This window comes from Oncorhynchus kisutch, linkage group LG17, assembly GCF_002021735.2.
Source record: "Oncorhynchus kisutch isolate 150728-3 linkage group LG17, Okis_V2, whole genome shotgun sequence".
In the NCBI taxonomy this organism is placed as follows: Eukaryota; Metazoa; Chordata; class Actinopteri; order Salmoniformes; family Salmonidae; genus Oncorhynchus; species Oncorhynchus kisutch.
Genome location: NC_034190.2, coordinates 85,254,945 through 85,271,531, shown reverse-complemented (window position 1 = coordinate 85,271,531; position 16,587 = coordinate 85,254,945). Strand labels below are relative to the sequence as shown.

The window sequence follows — 16,587 nt, the reverse complement described above, 5'->3', positions numbered from 1 at the left end:
CTGAGTACTCTGAGTACCCTGAGAATCTTGAACCACAGAGATGGCACTCGAACTGCGGATAAAGAGAGAGAGAGAGAGAGAGAGAGAGAGAGAACAGGGAGAGAGAGAGAGAGAGCGAGAGAGAGAACAGGGAGAGAGAGTACATTGTTAAAACACTGTATATATATATAATATGACATTTGTAATGTCTTATTGTTTTGAAACTTCTGTATGTTTGATGTTTACTGTTAATTTTTATTGTTTATTTCACTTTATATATTAACTTTATATATTATCTACCTCACTTGCTTTGGCAATGTTAACACATGTTGTATCATGCCAATAAAGCCCTGAATTGAATTGAATTTAATTGAGAGAACAGGGAGAGAGAGAGAGAGAGTGAGAGAGAGAGAGAGAGAGAGAGAGAGAGCGAGAGAGAGAGAGAGAGAGAGAGAGAGAGAGAGAGACAGAGAGAGAGAGAGAGAGAGAGAGAGAGAGAAAGAGAGAGAGAGAGAGTAGAGAGAGAGAGTAGAGAGAGAGAGAGAGAGTAGAGAGAGATAGAGAGAGAGAGAGAGAGAGAGAGAGAAACAGAGAGAGAGAGAGAAACAGGGAGAGAGAGAGAGAGTCACAAGGTTATCCTCCTTCAGAACAGGTAGGAGTACTGATTTCAGAACAGGTAGGAGAACTGATTTCAGAACAGGTAGGAGAACTGATTTCAGAACAGGTAGGAGTACTGATTTCAGAACAGGTAGGAGAACTGATTTCAGAACAGGTAGGAGAACTGATTTCAGAACAGGTAGGAGAACTGGTTTCAGAACAGGTAGGAGTACTGATTTCAGACAGGTACAGGTAGGAGTACTGATTTCAGAACAGGTAGGAGTACTGATTTCAGAACAGGTAGGAGTACTGAGTTCAGAACAGGTAGGAGTACTGATTTCAGAACAGGTAGGAGTACTGATTTCAGAACAGGTAGGAGTACTGATTTCAGAACAGGTAGGAGTACTGATTACAGAACAGGTAGGAGTACTGATTTCAGAACAGGTAGGAGTACTGAGTTCAGAACAGGTAGGAGACCTGCTGTGGTTCTTCACTCAGATAGCTGGTGTGAGTACTGATCTCAGAACAGGTAGGATAACTGATGTGGTTCTTCACTCAGATAGCTGGTGTGAGTACTGATCTCAGAACAGGTAGGAGTACTGATTACAGAACAGGTAGGAGTACTGATTTCAGAACAGGTAGGAGTACTGAGTTCAGAACAGGTAGGAGACCTGCTGTGGTTCTTCACTCAGATAGCTGGTGTGAGTACTGATCTCAGAACAGGTAGGAGAACTGATGTGGTTCTTCACTCAGATAGCTGGTGTGAGTACTGATCTCAGAACAGGTAGGAGAACTGATGTGGTTCTTCACTCAGATAGCTGGTGTGAGTACTGATCTCAGAACAGGTAGGAGAACTGATGTGGTTCTTCACTCAGATAGCTGGTGTGAGTACTGATCTCAGAACAGGTAGGAGTACTGATGTGGTTCTTCACTCAGATAGCTGGTGTGAGTACTGATCTCAGAACAGGTAGGAGAACTGCTGTGGTTCTTCACTCAGATAGCTGGTGTGAGTACTGATCTCAGAACAGGTAGGAGAACTGAGGTGGTTCTTCACTCAGATAGCTGGTGTGAGTACTGATCTCAGAACAGGTAGGAGTACTGATTACAGAACAGGTAGGAGTACTGATTTCAGAACAGGTAGGAGTACTGAGTTCAGAACAGGTAGGAGACCTGCTGTGGTTCTTCACTCAGATAGCTGGTGTGAGTACTGATCTCAGAACAGGTAGGAGAACTGATGTGGTTCTTCACTCAGATAGCTGGTGTGAGTACTGATCTCAGAACAGGTAGGAGAACTGATGTGGTTCTTCACTCAGATAGCTGGTGTGAGTACTGATCTCAGAACAGGTAGGAGAACTGATGTGGTTCTTCACTCAGATAGCTGGTGTGAGTACTGATCTCAGAACAGGTAGGAGTACTGATGTGGTTCTTCACTCAGATAGCTGGTGTGAGTACTGATCTCAGAACAGGTAGGAGAACTGCTGTGGTTCTTCACTCAGATAGCTGGTGTGAGTACTGATCTCAGAACAGGTAGGAGAACTGAGGTGGTTCTTCACTCAGATAGCTGGTGTGAGTACTGATCTCAGAACAGGTAGGAGTACTGATGTGGTTCTTCACTCAGATAGCTGGTGTGAGTACTGATCTCAGAACAGGTAGGATAACTGATGTGGTTCTTCACTCAGATAGCTGGTGTGAGTACTGAACTCAGAACAGGTAGGAGAATTGATGTGGTTCTTCACTCAGATAGCTGGTGTGAGTACTGATCTCAGAACAGGTAGGATAACTGCTGTGGTTCTTCACTCAGATAGCTGGTGTGAGTACTGATCTCAGAACAGGTAGGAGAACTGATGTGGTTCTTCACTCAGATAGCTGGTGTGAGTACTGATCTCAGAACAGGTAGGAGAACTGCTGTGGTTCTTCACTCAGATAGCTGGTGTGAGTACTGATCTCAGAACAGGTAGGAGAACTGATGTGGTTCTTCACTCAGATAGCTGGTGTGAGTACTGATCTCAGAACAGGTAGGAGAACTGCTGTGGTTCTTCACTCAGATAGCTGGTGTGAGTACTGATCTCAGAACAGGTAGGAGAACTGCTGTGGTTCTTCACTCAGATAGCTGGTGTGAGTACTGATCTCAGAACAGGTAGGAGTACTGATGTGGTTCTTCACTCAGATAGCTGGTGTGAGTACTGATCTCAGAACAGGTAGGAGTACTGATGTGGTTCTTCACTCAGATAGCTGGTGTGAGTACTGATCTCAGAACAGGTAGGAGTACTGATGTGGTTCTTCACTCAGATAGCTGGTGTGAGTACTGATCTCAGAACAGGTAGGAGAACTGAGGTGGTTCTTCACTCAGATAGCTGGTGTGAGTACTGATCTCAGAACAGGTAGGAGTACTGATGTGGTTCTTCACTCAGATAGCTGGTGTGAGTACTGATCTCAGAACAGGTAGGAGAACTGCTGTGGTTCTTCACTCAGATAGCTGGTGTGAGTACTGATCTCAGAACAGGTAGGAGTACTGATGTGGTTCTTCACTCAGATAGCTGGTGTGAGTACTGATCTCAGAACAGGTAGGAGAACTGCTGTGGTTCTTCACTCAGATAGCTGGTGTGAGTACTGATCTCAGAACAGGTAGGAGAACTGCTGTGGTTCTTCACTCAGATAGCTGGTGTGAGTACTGATCTCAGAACAGGTAGGAGAACTGCTGTGGTTCTTCACTCAGATAGCTGGTGTGAGTACTGATCTCAGAACAGGTAGGAGAACTGCTGTGGTTCTTCACTCAGATAGCTGGTGTGAGTACTGATCTCAGAACAGGTAGGAGTACTGATGTGGTTCTTCACTCAGATAGCTGGTGTGAGTACTGATCTCAGAACAGGTAGGAGTACTGATGTGGTTCTTCACTCAGATAGCTGGTGTGAGTACTGATCTCAGAACAGGTAGGAGAACTGATGTGGTTCTTCACTCAGATAGCTGGTGTGAGTACTGATCTCAGAACAGGTAGGAGAACTGATGTGGTTCTTCACTCAGATAGCTGGTGTGAGTACTGATCTCAGAACAGGTAGGAGAACTGATGTGGTTCTTCACTCAGATAGCTGGTGTGAGTACTGATCTCAGAACAGGTAGGAGAACTGATGTGGTTCTTCACTCAGATAGCTGGTGTGAGTACTGATCTCAGAACAGGTAGGAGAACTGATGTGGTTCTTCACTCAGATAGCTGGTGTGAGTACTGATCTCAGAACAGGTAGGAGTACTGATGTGGTTCTTCACTCAGATAGCTGGTGTGAGTACTGATCTCAGAACAGGTAGGAGTACTGATGTGGTTCTTCACTCAGATAGCTGGTGTGAGTACTGATCTCAGAACAGGTAGGAGAACTGCTGTGGTTCTTCACTCAGATAGCTGGTGTGAGTACTGATCTCAGAACAGGTAGGAGTACTGATGTGGTTCTTCACTCAGATAGCTGGTGTGAGTACTGATCTCAGAACAGGTAGGAGTACTGATGTGGTTCTTCACTCAGATAGCTGGTGTGAGTACTGATCTCAGAACAGGTAGGAGTACTGATGTGGTTCTTCACTCAGATAGCTGGTGTGAGTACTGATCTCAGAACAGGTAGGAGTACTGATGTGGTTCTTCACTCAGATAGCTGGTGTGAGTACTGATCTCAGAACAGGTAGGAGAACTGATGTGGTTCTTCACTCAGATAGCTGGTGTGAGTACTGATCTCAGAACAGGTAGGAGTACTGATGTGGTTCTTCACTCAGATAGCTGGTGTGAGTACTGATCTCAGAACAGGTAGGAGTACTGATGTGGTTCTTCACTCAGATAGCTGGTGTGAGTACTGATCTCAGAACAGGTAGGAGTACTGATGTGGTTCTTCACTCAGATAGCTGGTGTGAGTACTGATCTCAGAACAGGTAGGAGAACTGATGTGGTTCTTCACTCAGATAGCTGGTGTGAGTACTGATCTCAGAACAGGTAGGAGTACTGATGTGGTTCTTCACTCAGATAGCTGGTGTGAGTACTGATCTCAGAACAGGTAGGAGTACTGATGTGGTTCTTCACTCAGATAGCTGGTGTGTTCTACAGCCTTTATCAGCAGTTGCTACAATAACAAAACGTTTTCCGGTTTCAGTAAAAAGCTGAGAGATGAAGGCTGGAGAGATTATAAAAACTCCCCGCGGAAATATCACATTTACATAAGTATTTAGACCCTTCACTCAGTACTTTGTTGAATCACCTTTGGTAGCGATTACAGCCTTGAGTCTTCTTGGGTTTGACGCTACCAGCTTGGTACACCTGTACATTCTTCTCTGCAGATCGTCTCAAGCTCTGTCAGGTTGGATGTGGAGCGTTGCTGCTTTGCTGCATTGTCTGGGCTTTGTGCTTAAAGTCGTTTGTCACGCCCTGACCTTAGTTATCTTTGGTTAGGTCAGGGTGTGACACGGCTGGTTTGTTTAGTTTTTGAATTGTCTATTTTTTTTTGTATATCTAGGGTTTTTTGTAAGTCTAGGTGTTTGTATGTCTATGGTTGCCTGGATTGGTTCTCAATCAGAGGCAGCTGTTTATCGTTGTCTCTGATTGGGAACCATATTTAGGTAGCCATATTCCTTGGGTAGTTTGTGGGTTCTTAGTCTATGTTTAGTTGCCTGTTCTGCACTAGCCATATTAGCTTCACGGTTCGGTTTGTTGTTTTGTATTAGTTTTGTTCAGTGTTTCGTTCTTCCATTAAAAGAAGTATGACATCGTTGTCCTGTTGGAAGATGAACCTGAGGTCCTGAGCGCTCTGGAGAACATTTTCATCAAGGATCTCTCTGTACTTTACTTCTTTCCCATTTCCTTCAATCCTGACGAGTCTGATGCGGGCCACCACCATGCTTCACCGTAGGGACGGTGTCAGGTTTCCTCCGGATGTGCCGCTTGGTTGGTTTCATTATACCAGAGAAACTTGTTTCGCATGGTCTGAGAGTCCTTTAGGAGCCTTTTGGCAAACTCCAAGTGGGCTGTCATGTGCCTTTTACTGACAGGTGTGTGCCTTTCCAAATCATGTCCAATTATTTGAATTTACCACAGGTGGACTCCAATCAAGTTGTAGAAACACCTGAAGTGAAGAAACATCTGCAGAGAAGAATGGGAGAAACTCCCCAAATACAGGTGTGCCAAGCTTGTAGCGTCATACCCAAGAAGACTCAAAGCTGTAATCGCTGACAAAGGTGCTTCAACAAAGTACTGAGTAAAGGGTCTGAATACTTACGTAAATGTAATATTTCCGTTTTTTTATTTGAATACATTTGCTTTGCCATTATGGGGTATTGTGTGTAGATTGATGACAGAAAACGAAAAATATTCATTTTAGAATAAGGCTGTAAAGTAACAAAATGTGGAAAAGGTGAAGGGGGCTGACTACTTTCTGAATGCACTGTATGTATGACCAGAACATACGGGCGTGGTAATGGTGCTCAGTGCTTATACAGTGGACATGCTAGGCTAAGGCTATGATGCCTAACGTTGTATACAGTGGACATGCTAGGCTAAGGCTATGATGCCTAACATTGTATACAGTGGACATGCTAGGCTAAGGCTATGATGCCTAACGTTGTATACAGTGGACATGCTAGGCTAAGGCTATGAGGCCTAACGTTGTATATAGTGGACATGCTAGGCTAAGGCTATGAGGCCTAACATTGTATACAGTGGACATGCTAGGCTAAGGCTATGATGCCTAACATTGTATACAGTGGACATGCTAGGCTAAGGCTATGATGCCTAACGTTGTATACAGTGGACATGCTAGGCTAAGGCTATGAGGCCTAACGTACAGAAGTTTAATTGAGACTCACTGTAGGAAGAAGGAGATCAGAGACACAGAGACCACCAGGAGATCCAACAGATTGAACCAGTTCCTACAGAATGAACCTTGATGGAGGAATGCTCCATGAACCGTCATCTAGAGGAGGAGGAGGAGGAGGAGGAAGATGACGAGGAGGAGGTGGAGGGGGAGGTGGAGGAAGATGAGGTGGAGGGGGAGGAGGAAGAGTAGGAGGAGGAGGATGGGGAGGAGGAAGAGGAGGATTAGGAGGGGAGGAGGAGGAGGTGGATGAGGAGGAGGAGGTGGAGGGGGAGGAGGTGGAGGATGAGGAGGAGAGGGAGGCGGTGGAGGAGGATGAGGATGAGGAGGAGGTGGAGGAGGTAGAGGAGGAGGTGGAGGAGGAAGAGGAGGATTAGGAGGGGAGGAGGAGGATAAACAGGAGGGGGAGGAGGTGGAGGATGAGGAGGAGCAGGAGCAGGAGGAGGATAAGGGAGGAGGAGGAGGAGGTGGATGAGGAGGAGGAGGTGGAGGGGGAGGAGGTAGAGGATGAGGAGGAGAGGGAGGCGGTGGAGGAGGATGAGGATGAGGAGGAGGTGGAGGATGAGGAGGTGGGGGAGGAGGAGGAGGAGGGGGAGGTATTTGGGGAAGAGGAGGAAGATTAGGTGGGTAGGATGAGGAGGACGGGGTAGATGGGGAGGAGGAGGAGGTTTGAAAGAGGAGAAAGATTAGGTGGGCGGGTGGAGGAGGAGGAAAAAAGAGAACAGGAGTGTTAGGACAGGGAACATAATCAAATGTGAGCTTAGTGGTGATGTGGTAGTGCACTACTTTAGACCAGAGCCCTATGGCACCCTATTCCCTATATAGTGCACTACTTAAGACCAGAGCCCTATGGCACCCTATTCCCTATATAGTGTACTACCTTAGACCAGAGCCCTATGGCACCCTATTCCCTATATAGTGCACTACTTTAGACCAGAGCCCTATGGCACCCTATTCCCTACATAGTGCACGATGGAAGGAATAGGGTGCCATTTGGGATGTGCAGCCACTGTTTCACAGTGCTCCTACTGTGCGCTATGTACCCTCATATTTCATAACAAATCTATAACACTTCATAGTGACAAACAGTCCCCTTTAATGTTTCATTACCTTCAGTATAATCTCCACTGTGAATATAGAGGTGAAGGCATAGTCTGCATAGCCCAGAACCTGTAGGGTAGAGAGGACACAAAGACAGGGTATCAAATATATTTTCGAAATTCCAGGAATCAAATTAATATGATTGAACAATCTGATCATTTACTTTGGGCAAAGAGTCTACACTGTAGGCATCCTGGAAAAGTGCCCACTTCCTCCCTTAAACACACCCCACTACCTTCTCTGCCTCCTTGTGGGGCTGCTGATTGTCCTTTACAAGATAGTCTGGAACGCACCCACTGACTCTCTGATTGTACGTTACAAGACAGTCTGGAACGCACCCACTGACTCTCTGATTGTACGTTACAAGACAGTCTGGAACGCGTCCACTGATTCTCTGATTGTACATTACAAGACAGTCTGGAACGCGCCCACTGATTCTCTGATTGTACGTTACAAGACAGTCTGGAACGCGTACACTGATTCTCTGATTGTACGTTACAAGACAGTCTGGGACGCGTACACTGATTCTCTGATTGTACGTTACAAGACAGTCTGGAACGCGCCCACTGATTCTCTGATTGTACGTTACAAGACAGTCTGGAACGCGCCCACTGATTCTCTGATTGTACGTTACAAGACAGTCTGGAACGCGCCCACTGATTCTCTGATTGTACATTACAAGACAGTCTGGAACGCGCCCACTGATTCTCTGATTGTACGTTACAAGACGGTCCTTCCTCAGCTGGCTGTAATTGGCACGTCTAGCATGATGACTGAACCAAATGTGCAATCAGGGCAGCTGCTTCTCTCTCTCTCTCTCTCTGTGTGTGTGTGTGTGTGTGGTGTGTGTGTGTGTGTGTGTGTGTGTGTTGCTCAGGGAGCCTGGTGACTGGTTGTGTGAGGTCAGGTCTGAACCCAGTGTTTCTGTTCTTAGTCAGGGCTGTGTGTTCCTGTAGATCAGAACAAGACTGGACCCAGAGACAACATTTAGCTGTTTTAAAGCTAATTTCCTGCAATGACAGAGTTATCCTTGTGCTATCTGAGTGACTCCACTATTATAACCAAATCAATGGGGGCCCGATGACACGACATTTTTAGATTTTTTTTCTTCTCCTTGACACTCTAGTTTTTATTGGTGGTTGTTTGTTCTCAATATGGTATTATATGTATATATGTATATATGCATATGTTTATATATGTGTATATGTATATATGTATATAGTTATATAGTTATATGTGTATATGTATATATGTATATAGTTATATAGTTATATGTGTATATGTATATATGTATATAGTTATATAGTTATATAGTTATATATGTATATATTTATATAGTTATATATGTATATATTTATATAGTTATATGTGTATATATGTATATATTTATATAGTTATATGTGTATATAGTTTATATATGTATATATTTATATAGTTATATATGTATATAGTATATAGTTATATGTGTATATATGTATATATTTATATAGTTATATGTGTATATAGTTATATATGTATATATTATATAGTTATATATGTATATAGTTATATAGTTATATGTGTATATATGTATATATTTATATAGTTATATGTGTATATAGTTATATATGTATATATTTATATAGTTATATATGTATATAGTTATATAGTTATATGTGTATATATGTATATATTTATATAGTTATATGTGTATATAGTTATATATGTATATATTTATATAGTTATATATGTATATAGTTATATAGTTATATGTGTATATATGTATATATTTATATAGTTATATGTGTATATAGTTATATATGTATATATTTATATAGTTATATGTGTATATAGTTATATATGTATATATTTATATAGTTATATATGTATATATTTATATAGTTATATATGTATATATTTATATAGTTATATATGTATATATTTATATAGTTATATGTGTATATAGTTATATATGTATATATTTATATAGTTATATATGTATATAGTTATATAGTTATATGTGTATATATGTATATATTTATATAGTTATATGTGTATATAGTTATATATGTATATATTTATATAGTTATATATGTATATAGTTATATAGTTATATGTGTATATATGTATATATTTATATAGTTATATGTGTATATAGTTATATATGTATATATTTATATAGTTATATATGTATATAGTTATATAGTTATATGTGTATATATGTATATATTTATATAGTTATATGTGTATATAGTTATATATGTATATATTTATATAGTTATATGTGTATATAGTTATATGTATATATTATATAGTTATATATGTATATATTTATATAGTATATATGTATATATGTATATAGTTATATATTTATATAGTTATATAGTTATATATTTATATAGTTATATATGTATATAGTTATATATTTATATATTTATATAGTTATATATGTATATAGTTATATATTTATATAGTTATATATTTATATAGTTATATATTTATATAGTTATATATTTATATAGTTATATATGTATATAGTTATATATTTATATAGTTATATAGTTATATAGTTATATATGTATATATGTATATAGTTATATATTTATATAGTTATATAGTTATATATTTATATAGTTATATATGTATATAGTTATATATTTATATAGTTATATATTTATATAGTTATATATTTATATAGTTATATATTTATATAGTTATATATTTATATAGTTATATAGTTATATAGTTATATATTTATATAGTTATATATTTATATAGTTATATATTTATATAGTTATATAGTTATATATTTATATAGTTATATAGTTATATAGTTATATATTTATATATTTATATAGTTAATTATATTTATATAGTTATATATGTATATAGTTATATATTTATATAGTTATATATTTATATAGTTATATAGTTATATATTTATATAGTTATATGTGTATATAGTTATATATGTATATATTTATATAGTTATATGTGTATATAGTTATATATGTATATAGTTATATGTGTATATAGTTATATATGTATATAGTTATATGTGTATATAGTTATATATGTATATAGTTATATGTGTATATAGTTATATATGTATATATTTATATAGTTATATGTGTATATAGTTATATATGTATATATTTATATAGTTATATATGTATATAGTTATATATTTATATAGTTATATATGTATATATTTATATAGTTATATGTGTATATAGTTATATGTGTATATAGTTATATATGTATATAGTTATATGTGTATATAGTTATATATGTATATATTTATATAGTTATATGTGTATATAGTTATATATGTATATATTTATATAGTTATATGTGTATATAGTTATATATGTATATAGTTATATATTTATATAGTTATATGTGTATATAGTTATATATTTATATAGTTATATGTGTATATAGTTATATATGTATATATTTATATAGTTATATATGTATATATTTATATAGTTATATATGTATATATTTATATAGTTATATGTGTATATAGTTATATATGTATATAGTTATATATTTATATAGTTATATGTGTATATAGTTATATATGTATATAGTTATATATTTATATAGTTATATATGTATATATTTATATAGTTATATGTGTATATAGTTATATATGTATATAGTTATATATTTATATAGTTATATATGTATATATTTATATAGTTATATGTGTATATAGTTATATATGTATATAGTTATATATTTATATAGTTATATATGTATATATTTATATAGTTATATATGTATATATTTATATAGTTATATGTGTATATAGTTATATATGTATATATGTATATAGTTATATATGTATATAGTTATATATGTATATAGTTATATATTTATATAGTTATATATTTATATAGTTATATGTGTATATAGTTATATATGTATATATGTATATATGTATATAGTTATATATGTATATATTTATATATAGCTCCATTATCTTGTTTACCTCAGATCTGGTTTAGATGTTTCAGTTGAAATTATTTTACCATCCCAGAAATTATGTTCTAAAAAAATATATGCAAGTTTAACGTTATTAGGAGGTTTAAAAAACAATAAATGTTGACAACTTGTAACGACGTAAGAAACAAAATTCTGTTTTCCATTAAAATAATAATTATTGCGAGATAATAACTAGACGTAATATAGGTATTTGAATATGTCGCAAGGTAAAATATAATTTGCCCTCATTGAACTCGGCAGATCATTTTCCATCAATGATTGTCGAATATAACTCGCTTGACTGTTATGATTGTAAATAAATCCCCCTTTTTTGGGGGGCATGTACATAACTATAGATAGATCCGAGAGTTTGAGTGATGAAAGTTGAACAGCGGATCATGAGATCTCTGCGTAGGAAACACTCCAAATTCAAAGAAACTGTGAGATTTCTTATTCTGTGCCAGAAGTTAGGACAATAAACCGTTATGAATGGATAATGCAAATAGCAAGGCCTATGTGCGTGATTGACTTGTCATTTCAATAGGCCTAGAATTCTGAATACAATCTGGGTTGATGATTGTAATTCAACTTTGCCATGGTTTGCTTAGCTAGATGCAGGTTGTTTATAGCCTCTGATAGGTCTATATCTAATTTCAGATAGCCTACAGTAGCCTAGACAAGATGTCGGATGGATGTAAACTGAACCATTTAGCAGCCTGCTTACTTCAAATTGCCAGACTAATTTATTCTAACAACATCTGATCACCTGTAACCTAATCTGACTGACTGTTTCCTTCACCCTAATGCATTCTAACAACATCTGATCACCTGTAACCTAATCTGACTAATTGTTTCCTTCACTCTGATGCATTCTAACAACAGCTGATCACCTGTAACCTAATCTGACTGACTGTTTCCTTCACCCTAATGCATTCTAACAACATCTGATCACCTGTAACCTAATCTGACTGACTGTTTCCTTCACTCTAATGCATTCTAACAACAGCCGATTGGGAATTGGATAGAGCTGTAACCATAACCACAATTGCTACCAATCCAACTAACTAAACATGGCCATTAATATTTACATAATAACACAAGGCTACAACAACAATACACTGAAATTATAGGCTATTTATTAAATGCGTTGGCACAAATTGATTTGCAATCACTCCAGTGATAGTCATTCTAGCATATTTATTGTATCAAATGGTAGCCTACAGTTGCCCACAATGGCATAGAAATGATTAGGTTGCTTGATGGCCAACACACGCAAATACATCATTCTCCACATTTAATGTTAGTTGCGTTGTGAAATTTTCACCATAACAGAAGCACCCAAGGGGAGTTCCAATCACTTCCATTTAAAAGTTCTACTCGTGCGCAGCGCTTCGAGACACAACAACTGAGCACGCGTAAAACCTTCGACACGACTGATACGCTTCCACAAACAAAGTACACGTTAGAATGCATTTAAAAACCACCCGTTTTCAAGAAAACGTATTATAATTCGCTCTAGTGCGCTTGCAGTCTTTAAACGGTTTACCCAGGGCGTTTGCCACCATTATTTCTTGACGAACATCAGTTCAAGCACATTCATATTATTTATGGAGAAAAGGGTTATTGTTCCTGAAGGAGTGTGTAACTTACATTGTTCCTAAAGGAGTGTGTAACTTCCATTGTTCCTAAAGGAGTGTGTAACTTATTGTTCCTAAAGGAGTGTGTAACTTCCATTGTTCCTAAAGGAGTGTGTAACTTCCATTGTTCCTGAAGGAGTGTGTAACTGACATTGTTCCTAAAGGAGTGTGTAACTTCCATTGTTCCTAAAGGAGTGTGTAACTTCCATTGTTCCTAAAGGAGTGTGTAACTTCCATTGTTCCTAAAGGAGTGTGTAACTTCCATTGTTCCTAAAGGAGTGTGTAACTTATTGTTCCTAAAGGAGTGTGTAACTTACATTGTTCCTAAAGGAGTGTGTAACTTACATTGTTCCTAAAGGAGTGTGTAACTTACATTGTTCCTAAAGGAGTGTGCTCTGATGGGATCCTCTGCGGCCAAAGAGCAGCTGCTGAGGATGATGAAGACCAGGATGAGATTGCAGAAGATGTGGTGGTGGATCAGGAAGTGGCAACCCCGACGGATCCTGAAGAAGAAACAAACAATAACAATAATTATAATTTGAAGACCTTGATAAGAAACCTTACCGAAGACCTGAAGACGTGTGTTAGCTCCCAAAGATAATGCCTAGGCTTTAGCTCAGTGGGCTAGCACAGTCTCAACTTAAACAGAAGAGCTGGGATCAAACCTAATTGTCTAATATTACTTTTTTATATTTAAATAACCTTCAGAAAAGGAAAAAAAAGTCTCTGCTCACAATTCATCAGATGCACATTTATTTTAGTAGTCCTCTAGTATAATAGTAGTATTACTATAGTATAATAGTAGTATTACTATAGTATAATAGTAGTATTACTATAGTATAACAGTAGTAGCCCACTAGTATAATAGTAGTAGTCCTCTAGTATAATAGTAGTATTACTATAGTATAATAGTAGTATTACTATAGTATAATAGTAGTATTACTATAGTATAACAGTAGTAGCCCACTAGTATAATAGTAGTAGTCCTCTAGTATAATAGTAGTATTACTATAGTATAATAGTAGTATTACTATAGTATAATAGTAGTATTACTATAGTATAACAGTAGTAGCCCACTAGTATAATAGTAGCACTACTCTAGTATAATAGTAGCATTACTATAGTATAATAGTAGTATTACTATAGTATAATAGTAGTATTACTATAGTATAACAGTAGTAGCCCACTAGTATAATAGTAGTATTACTATAGTATAATAGTAGTATTACTATAGTATAATAGTAGTATTACTATAGTATAATAGTAGTATTACTATAGTATAATAGTAGTATTACTATAGTATAATAGTAGTAGTCCTCTAGTATAATAGTAGTATTAATATAGTATAATAGTAGTAGCCCACTAGTATAATAGTAGTATTACTATAGTATAATAGTAGTAGTCCACTGGTATAATAGTAGTATTACTATAGTGTAATAGTAGTAGTCCTCTAGTATAATTCTAGTATAATAAAAGTATTACTATAGTATAATAGTAGTAGTCCTCTAGTATAATAGTAGTATTACTATAGTATAATAGTAGTAGTCCTCTAGTATAGTAGTAGTAGTCTTCTAGTATAATAGTAGTATTACTATAGTATAATAGTAGTATTACTATAGTATAATAGTAGTAGTCCTCTAGTATAATAGTAGTAGCCCACTAGTATAATAGTAGTATTACTATAGTATAATAGTAGTATTACTATAGTATAATAGTAGTATTACTATAGTATAATAGTAGTAGTCCTCTAGTATAATAGTAGTAGCCCACTAGTATAATAGTAGTATTACTATAGTATAATAGTAGTATTACTATAGTATAATAGTAGTAGTCCTCTAGTATAATAGTAGTAGCCCACTAGTATAATAGTAGTATTACTATAGTATAATAGTAGTATTACTATAGTATAATAGTAGTATTACTATAGTATAATAGTAGTAGCCCACTAGTATAATAGTAGTAGCCCACTAGTATAATAGTAGTATTACTATAGTATAATAGTAGTATTACTATAGTATAATAGTAGTAGTCCTCTAGTATAATAGTAGTAGCCCACTAGTATAATAGTAGTATTACTATAGTATAATAGTAGTATTACTATAGTATAATAGTAGTAGTCCTCTAGTATAATAGTAGTAGCCCACTAGTATAATAGTAGTATTACTATAGTATAATAGTAGTATTACTATAGTATAATAGTAGTAGTCCTCTAGTATAATAGTAGTAGCCCACTAGTATAATAGTAGTATTACTATAGTATAATAGTAGTATTACTATAGTATAATAGTAGTAGTCCTCTAGTATAAACTCAATAAATAGTTGATTAGTTTAGAGTGTTTGTACGAGACTCACGGGTTGGTCTTGCTGAGACAGAAGAAGGCGCTGCCCTCTGGGATTGGTGTAACCTTCTCCTTGGGAGGGAGGATGTCTGCTACGTTCAGCTGGATGCCTACTGCTGCCTCTGAGAGAGAGAAAAACACATAGTCTGTCTGACAAACAGCCACCTGATATCATCCAGTGTTTCCTAAACCTCTCCACCAGAACCTCCAGCCAGTTCCACATATTTTACATGTTACAGTACTTCCAGTCCAAGCTCACCTGATTCATCTGATTCATCTGATACAACTGATTCACCTGATTCAACTGATTCACCTGATTCAACTGATTCACCTGATTCAACTGATTCACCTGGACACCTGATTCAACCGATTCACCTGGTCACATGATTCAACTGGTCAACTGGTCAACTAATCACTCATCACTAAGCCCTTGCTATTTGTTACTTTACTTCAACGTGCCAAATCAACAGGTGCAGACTTTACCATGAAATGCTTACTTTCTAGCCCTTTCCCAACAATGCAGAGTTAAAAAGCTGGGGCTTCTGAGGAGAAGGTTGGACTGGCTGGGGGTTCTGAGGAGAAGTTTGGACTGGCTGGGGGTTCTGAGGAGAGTGTTGGACTGGCTGGGGTTTCTGAGGAGAAGGTTGGACTGGCTGGGGGTTCTGAGGAGAAGGTTGGACTGGCCTGGGGTTCTGGGGGTTCTGAGGAGAAGGTTGGACTGGCTGGGGGTTCTGAGGAGAAGGTTGGACTGGCTGGGGGTTCTGAGGAGAGGGTTGGACTGGCTGGGGGTTCTGAGGAGAAGGTTGGACTGGCTGGGGGTTCTGAGGAGAAGGTGGACTAGCTGGGGTTTCTGAGGAGAAGGTTGGACTGGCTGGGGATTCTGAGGAGAGGGTTGGACTGGCAGGGGGTTCTGAGGAGAAGGTTGGACTGGCTGGGGGTCCTGAGGAGAAGGTTGGACTGGCTGGGGGTTCTGAGGAGAAGGTTGGACTGGCTGGGGGTTCTGAGGAGAGGGTTGGACTGGCTTGGGGTTCTGAGGAGAAGGTTGGACTGGCTGGGGGTTCTGAGGGGAAGGTTGGACTAGCTGGGGTTTCTGAGGAGAAGGTTGGACTGGCTGGGGGTTCTGAG

General features: G+C 37.4%; 1 protein-coding gene across 1 annotated transcript in view; it reads right to left on the bottom strand.

Moving 5' to 3' along the window:
- Nucleotides 1-16,587, bottom strand: part of LOC109885052 (voltage-dependent L-type calcium channel subunit alpha-1F-like) — a 147,989-nt gene that overhangs the window by 31,339 nt on the left and 100,063 nt on the right. The window contains 5 exon segments of the mRNA XM_031793359.1: nucleotides 1-52; nucleotides 6,406-6,512; nucleotides 7,524-7,583; nucleotides 13,497-13,626; nucleotides 15,476-15,584. Of these exon segments, the coding sequence (XP_031649219.1) occupies nucleotides 1-52; nucleotides 6,406-6,512; nucleotides 7,524-7,583; nucleotides 13,497-13,626; nucleotides 15,476-15,584 (458 nt within the window).